An 8573-nucleotide genomic window follows, 5' to 3' on the forward strand; every position below is an offset into this window, starting at 1 on the left:
GTGTTGATATATGTTTATTGAATGCAATTATGATATCTTTTCAGACATTTAAGACTGTGATGGATTTGGTGAACTTCTTCAAAAAACACACATTAATCTTAGCTGCCGGTGGAGATGGCCAAACAAGACTAAAACATAGCTGCCCCCCAATTTAAGATTTACTTTTATATGTCACGTGAGTAAATCAAGTGGTCTGTCACTTGATTGAATTTGGTTACCTATTGTCATCCGTGCCCCTCAACCGTTAACTTTTGAACATCTTGGCTTCTTCTACGAAATTACTTAACCATTTGTCACCAAAATATGTAGGGGTAGGTGAACTAAACTTGTGAATTTCATAGTCACTGATCTCTTAGGACTCCGGAGATAGAGCCCAGACTTTTTCAAAACAAAAAATGAGGTTATCTTTATTTATTTTCGTTGACTTTATTTTATTTTTTTCTTCTTTCAAATCATGCAGCACACAACTGAATGCATAGATAAAGTAAGCATGGATGCCTCAACCAAAAGTTTGTAAAATCTTTGTAGGGTTGTAAAAAAAGGGGGGGGTAGATTTTGCACATTTTTATACATTGCTTGAATATTCCTTCGGTCCTGAACATCTAGCGGCCAAACTAGGCGCATAGTTATAAGCCCTGCAACTAAGATTAGGTGATGCATTCTTGTAAGAATGTTTAAAAATGACTTTGTTAAACACCACTCTGACTCTATGGTACTTTGAAGCTGATATTAAAAAGATGCTGGAGTTCCTCATTGACAATATTTTCGTAATCTTTGGTGACCAGGTCTTTCGACAGTCTGTTGGAGTTCCCATAGGCACGAACTGTGCTCCTTTATTAACTTAGCTTTCTTTGCATTCTTGCGAGGCAGAATTCAATAAAAAAAACTTTACACAGAAGTAAAAATCTCTTGCTGTGACCTTTAGACATATCGACAACGTTTTATCTACTAACAACAACCCTCAAGCATAATTACGTGGATTCGATATATCCCAGTGAACTCAAAATAAAAGACACCAAAGAATATACCACATTTGCTTTATACTTACGTATTTTATTGAACAGGGCTTAGATGTTTTAAAACGGTAAACTAACAACTCAACTTTATGACAAATGGGGTGACTTCACCTGCATGTGATGTTTATGTCTCTCAACAGATTCGATACGCAAGAGCTTGTTCTGCGTATGAGCAATTTTCAAATCGAGGCACTTGAGGCAGGCTTCTTACAAACAAGTTGATATAACAGAGGTTTCAACAGTCAGCATTTCGAAAATTCGATGGTCGATATAACGATCTGCGTTTACAATACAACCTGTCATTAGGTCAAATGCTATCTGGCGTGTTTCATACCAATTGTTAGGCCGTTCTTTATACACTTATTTTGAGTAAGGATTACTCCTAATCAAAATATAGGGCTCACGGCGGGGCTTACTCCTCCTCCGCATCTGATCCCACCTCTGATATGACCAGTGTTTGCCCTACGTTTAAGTATGTATTCTTTATTGGAGTTACGAGATTGATCACTGTTCGTTATCTTCACCTTTTCACATAAGGAGAATGTCTGACCGCCTGTCTGTAATTTGTAATTGGAAAACTGTTACAATCTGAATTTTGTCACAAAAGTTACTTTTGACTAGACAATGTTATATAACCACTAGTATGGTCATTTGTCCAAGACCAAGGTCACCAGTTAGAAGATAAATGTCTTAGGCCACGACTTTGTAATGGAGAAATATTAGAAGCTCATACTTTGTAACAATAGTTTGCTAATGGTCAAGCAGTGTATGTTGACTTCGAACCAGTGCCATTTAACTAAAGTCAATATCACGGTTCTGAAGCTTAAGACACTTTTCTCTGGACTGTAGATTACAATGGATTAGTATTAGACGCTAGTTCTTGGCATAAAATTTGATAATAACCAGACAACGTAGTAAGGTAATTTGGTTAATGTCAAGTTCACTCATGAAAAGGTTAGAAATATTGTTTTCCTGTTGTTTGTTTTACATCCTTTTAAAATGTTTCGCTTACATGAAGACATCACCAGTTTTAAATGAAGTGCCTCAAATTTAGGTCTACAAAGCTCTCGTGGCCATATCAGTGAGGGTTCGTAAACGTGTAAACTCCTGTCGCGACTCTGGGTCTATTTTGTAAAGTCTGAGACTCTTCTAAGTGGTCCAGAGTGTTGACTACGGATGTTAATATCTCGGGTTTGATGCGACCAAGACATGAACATGAGAAATTTTGAATTTGAACAAATTATTTGAACATAATAGAAATTAAAACAAATTTTTTCTTGAATGTAATAATAGAAGTAATGACTCTTCCTTCTGGTCACTAGAAATCAACACTTCTATCTGGGATTTTTGTTGTGCGATACTCGAGAGACCGTTAAAGTCCATGAACCATTTGATTTTACATTGTATGTCAGTATACTAGTATACTACTGACGGCATTTTGTGGTGTACACACTGGCATGGAACCAAACAAAAATAATTGTTTCGAGTGCAGAAACGGAAGAAAACATTTTTGTATCACTGCGAAAAACATTAAAATATATTTTCATGTATGTATTAGTTTTTATACACAGAATTTCAACACAAACAAAAGTATACTTTTTATAGAAAATTGTGTTTGTTCTTTAAATGCTTTTTAAAAATGTGTTCTATTTGTTTAAAGAAGAAGGGGGCCGAGTAGCCCAAACTCTTACTTAATCTACATGTACCTGCAAAACAGTAAAACAAACAAAAAGAAAATCAACTCGCCCACGTTTCGGAATGGAATGATAATGCATAGAAAATGGGTACAATTTGTCCAGAGTATGTTTAGCCCCATCCTCCTTTGAAATTGGTTCTCACGGGCATGCTAGATACGGCTTTCAAGACATAACGCCTGTCGCACGTATTTTAGTGGTTTGCAGGTGTATCGTGATATAATAATTATATTAATTTTATAATTTTTTTAATGAAATTATACATTCCTTTGCTTATACGTATGTCATTCGAATGTTTGAAACTAAAGTTATGAGAGTCATATATATATATAATTATAGCTTGAATGATGATACTTTGTGAAAGTATTTTATTTTTGTATACAATGTATATGAAAATAAACATATTACATGTGCAAATTTGCATCTGTTATTACTTACTTTTCCTATACACCTGATCCCACCTCTGGTATGTCCAGTTGAGATATATCGACATTTTGTTTATTAACAATGCCCATTTTCATTCATATGTCCATATATTTCAGTGAACCCGAATCAAAAACCACCACAGAGTCGTCCATATTTGCTTCATATTTGGATATTTTATTGAGCACAGATTTTAACGGCAAATTAACAACTCAATTCTATGTCAAACGAGATACCTTCAGCTTATCCATCGTCAACTTTCCATATTTATGTAGCAATATTCCAATAAGATTCCGTGGGGATCGGGATTAAAAAAGGTAATCGGTACCCCTTGCTTGTCGTAGAAGGGGACTAAATGGGGCGGTCCTTCGGATGAAACTGCAAAAACCGAGGTCCCGTGTCACAGCAGGTGTGGCATGATAAAGATCCCTCCCTGCTCAAAGGCCATAAGCGCCGAGCATAGGCCTAAATTTTGCAGCCCTTCACCGGCAGTGGTGACGTCTCCATATGAGTGAAATATTCTCGAGAGGGACGTTAAACAATATTCAATCAATCACCTGCATAAATTGCTGATGTCTCAATTGATTTGATACGCGAGAATATGTTGAAGTATGTTCTGCGTATGATCAATTGACACTTCTGACAAATAAGTTGATGTTACTTGTTTTATTTCAAGTCTCATTTTAAGTCAGCATTTCACACTTTCTATTGTTATAATGATTTAATTTGCAAATACAAACTGTGATGAGGTTGAATGCAGTCTGACGTTTTTCATACCAATTTTAAGCCGTTCTTTACATATTGGTTTCACGTGCTCAAGACAGGGCTCACGCCGGGTTTAACCGGTCAACAGGTTATAAGCAACAGGATATAACCGATGCTTACTGCTCATGTGTATCTGATCCCACCACTGGTGTGTTCGAGGGTCCGTGTTTGACCCACTCTTGAATGTTTTAAATTCTTTATAGGATTTATGAGATTGATCACTGTTGTCTTAACTTTTTAAAACTGTTTTAAAGAATTAAAAAAGAACAGATGATGGATTTCATTAATCTTAATCATAGAGCTTTTAGTGAATTTTTCATAGTTCTTATGATCTTTTGGGCCGCAAATTTTGTTTATTTTATATATATATATATATATATAGAACTTTAGTTTCACTCTATGTACCAAACCAATGACCCTTTATAATTAATATGATGTTCATATATCATTTATTAACTTTCAAAGTGATGACTTAACAACGATGATGATTGGATGAAAGATTCGGTTGATTTCTGTGTCCAAAAAAAAATCGACCGAAGTTCATCTGCACTAAGCACGCGGGACTACTTTCCTCTGGAATGCGTCTTTCCTGTTAACGGCCGTTCTAATTTTAGCGCTATTTATAGAACGGGAATTTCCACACATGCATTGTAAACGAAATGTATTCGTTTGATGGTACCTTAAAAAAACACAACCAAAGATGTGAATAAAATAGAAAGTAATTCAAAGAAACAACACACATAGGCCTAGTGATGACGTGGCAGAACAGTAAACTTGATGACGTAGGGCACTGACTGGTAGCCTAGAAGTAGGCAGATTACGATATGTATCATCTGCTTTACGAGTTCGATAACATGACGGAGCAAGCAGCGACTTTTGATCGGGTAAATATTAAAGAAATTGAACTGCGTTATATGGGGCTCATTCAACGGGGGCAATTTAGATTAAGAGGTGGTGATCTTTTTACTTGATATTGAAATGGAATCGAGTCACATTCCATCGTTCCTACGATACAACCAGTGTTCAACGTCTCGAATGCAATGCAGCAAACATCCACTTGTTCTCTTTCTTTATATCTATTTCAGCTTTTAACCATTGCACCTTTAATTTGGCGTATAATTCGTTTAATTCTGCGCAGTAACTCTAGCTCACCCGAACGCACAGCCAGTTTTGTTGTTTTCATTGTTACGTATAGGTTTCCTACGCGCCATTTCAGAAACGTTAACGCAAGGTTTTTGATGAGAGAAACTATTTGGTTTTTCTATTTTAAAAATATAATTAAATGATAAGAAATAAAACTTATAATTCTTTATTTGATGCATGTATCAAACGAAAAATAGGACGGAAAACTTTACGTGCATTAATAAAGTTTTCCATCCCATTTTTCGTTTGATTCTTGCATCAAATAAAGAATTATAAGTTTTATTTCTTAAATCAACGTTAGTGTATATAATAAAATTTGCGTCGTACTAGCTTCTACCTATCAGTTTCACTATGAGTGAAAAAGGTACCGAGGTTTTCTTAAATTAAAGGGACTGGTTCACGATTTTTGAAAAAAATATTTTTCATTTTTGATGTTAAACATTAAAAATATAACCGATTTAATGTTGACAGTCAAAATATTGACCTTTTGAAGGCAAGAATAAAAGCAATATTTTAGCCCTAAATCTGTGTTATGTAAACAAAGACTCGAGTCTTTTCATGTATAGAAACAAACATGTGCAATGTTAATTTTGTAATATAAAGCAGCATGATCACAAATTTTAACTTTTAGATGACACATTTTACCCAAAGAATGTTTGAAATGTGAAAGATATTATAAACTTAGATCGATATCCATTTCTTATGAAAATTTCGTAAACAATAACATACCGCAATCTTTGTTTACAAAACAAATAATAAACTCTCTAAAATGAGCTTCTGTGATAATGTAGAACATCAATTTTTTGGTGAAATCTTTTTAACACATTAGACAATAGATTTTGATCATTAAAAGTAAAAAACAAAATTTCGGGGGAAATCGTGAATCAGTCCCTTTAAGAATAGTTTGTGAGATTAGCATGCTATTTTAAAACATTATGATATAACCGTTGCAATTAGACATTACCCAATCCATTGCTTCAATGTTGTGATATATGTAATGTTATACATGATACATTATATTCGCTATTGTTGTAAAGTGGGGTCTAAATTTTTATGGAACACTATACGGTAAGAGTAAATCCGCACATCGACTATGAATTGAATACCCCAAACACACACACGTTTAAACTCTTCTAGAATCACGAAAGTTTGATCGTTCAAAAGCAAAGGAAACATATTCGACTAGTAGATGTAACATGTTAATGATTTACAACTATGTACTTTAAGGATAAAAAATATTACTATATTGTCTGGTTTGTGATATGCCTCGTGTTGTTCTTTTACTGCAGACTGAAGTCATTCGTTTTCAAGGTGAAATGTCAAGACTACTGAAAGAGGTCACGGACGGGAAGGAGAATTTCATATCGAGGCTAGAATTGAAATTCATTTCTAACACTGTATCAAGCTTTCAGGAATGATACTTTGCAACGTCAGAAACCATTATTGGTTTCAAGGCTACTGGAATGAAATTTGGAGACGTTGTGGTTTTCCATAATAGGTGTTAAAAAAACATGGTGTGCAATCGTAATTTTTTAAAATTCACAAATTGTATTTGTGTTTCATTTTTAACGCATTCACACGGGTGCTGTCTTAAAGTCTTGGTTCCTACTGGTTTTCAAGATTGAATAAATAAACATAAAGGTCAATGGAATAGGAAGTCAAACCTCCCCGTGTTCTGATTCACTATCACTATTCACTGTCACTAACTGGAATGCTCCTTTGCAGTTACATGTAGTCATGTTGCAAGGATATTCCCAGCTACAAAAAAAGAATGTAATGCTTTTAGCTCACCTTGAGAATGTAATGCTTTTAGCTCACCTTACGAATATAATGCTTTTAGCTCACCTTACGAATGTAATGCTTTTAGCTCACCTTAAGAATGTGATGCTTTTAGCTCACCTTGAGCCGAAGGCCCGTCGACTTCGTTAACTTCACAGATTTGGTTTCTTCATAAAAGTCATTCATAAATACACGCGAAAAGGAGATAAGTTTGTTCAAATCAAGAGCCTTTCTTCCTTTTAGGGGGAGACAACCAAGAAATAAAATTCGATGTTTTAGAAAATCTTCGCAAGGACTACTCGACGACCGGAATAGCAGAAACGTGTTGAAAGCTTCCCTATATATACACTGTTCTAAGGGTTGATTTTATTCTAACCACAACGTGAGTAGGGATGTGAAAGGGTTAGATCATTTGGCAATATTTACGAAAATTCATTTAAAATTTTCGTCTCGATAATTCATGCGAAGGTCGATGTGAGCCGTCAAATCACAAATAAGAGTAAGTGTGACTTGTACGTACAAATTTTGAGACAAATCACACGTATGAAATTACTTAACACCCCTTGCTTTAACTGTAGAGATAAGTGTGTTTAAATTGATTAAAACTGAGAACTTCTCTCTGTTAAATGTAAGGTAAGAAGAGTTATTTGATTCTAATACCTCGTTCACACGAAGAATTTAATTCGCATTAAACGTAAGTTAATGCGAATTAAATCTGAACCGCGTTCACACGGATATTTTAATGCGCATTAGTTTACTTCGAATTAAAATTGACGTTGCGATTTAATGCGAATTAAATTTACTTCGCATTAGCTCCGTGTGAACGCTAAGCGAAGCTAATTCGAATTAAATGTAGACGCATGCGTAATGGCCAATTTGGGTCACATGCATCATACCCATGGTCAGCTATATATATTAATGCTAGTTTTGTACGAAAAACTAAGCAAAATGATAATAATCACTAAAAACATGTACAAACAGCATGTCATTAGATAATGTCCGACGTAAATCTGTGCTCTGCATATGCATACTGAATAATACATGTGGAAGGAATTTGTTTTAAATACGACAACAATGTTTTAAAATAGTGATAATATGATTTTCTTTTTTACATTTTTTAAAACAAATATGCCGCTCATTGTTAATTTTTATACCATATGACGTCATAGTAGTCTTATAATACGTATTAGTAATTAAAAATTACGTCACAACAGTAGTCAGCAGAATGGTGAAAAAGACGTTCCGAAGTTTTAAAATTGGGCCCATGAAGAAACAATATATTGTCTAGATTGAATGCTGGTTGTCGGAGGAAATAACAAGTAATTTCTTGGGAACATATAAATAAACACGACAAAAAACTTCTTATATGTGTAGATCAGTTATGTATGTAAATTGTAAACATGTAGTATACTACATGTAGGCCTATATAGCGTTTTGAACAAAGAATTCTGTATCTACACAATATTCATTAAAATATTTATAAAAATAATTTTCAATAACATAGTCTATTCTATTATTTCGCGCACCCTTTAATAGAGATGCATACGAATTTAATGCGCATTAGTTTACTTCGCATTAAATATTACCGCCGTGTGAACGCTATTTAATTCGAATTAATTTAATGCGCATTATTTTACTTCGCATCAAATTTGATGCGAAGTAATGCCTCGTTCACACGGATGCGCATTAAATTTTACTTCGCATCAAATTTGATGCGAAGTAAAATAATGCGCATTAAATTAATTCGAATTAA

General features: G+C 34.4%; 1 protein-coding gene across 42 annotated transcripts in view; it reads left to right on the top strand.

The window, feature by feature from the left end:
* The window catches only part of LOC125660393 (basic salivary proline-rich protein 1-like), a 57206-nt gene extending 54079 nt beyond the window's left edge, over positions 1 to 3127 (top strand). For all 42 annotated transcript variants that reach the window (XM_048892202.2, XM_056149566.1, XM_056149574.1 and 39 more), the window contains one exon: positions 45 to 3127. In XM_048892202.2, the coding sequence (XP_048748159.2) occupies positions 45 to 155 (111 nt within the window). In that variant the 3' untranslated portion in view covers positions 156 to 3127. The remainder of the gene's footprint in view (positions 1 to 44) is intronic.
* The last annotated feature ends 5446 nt before the right edge of the window (positions 3128 to 8573 follow it).

The sequence above is a fragment of the Ostrea edulis genome, chromosome 9 (assembly GCF_947568905.1).
Source record: "Ostrea edulis chromosome 9, xbOstEdul1.1, whole genome shotgun sequence".
Taxonomy (NCBI): Eukaryota; Metazoa; Mollusca; class Bivalvia; order Ostreida; family Ostreidae; genus Ostrea; species Ostrea edulis.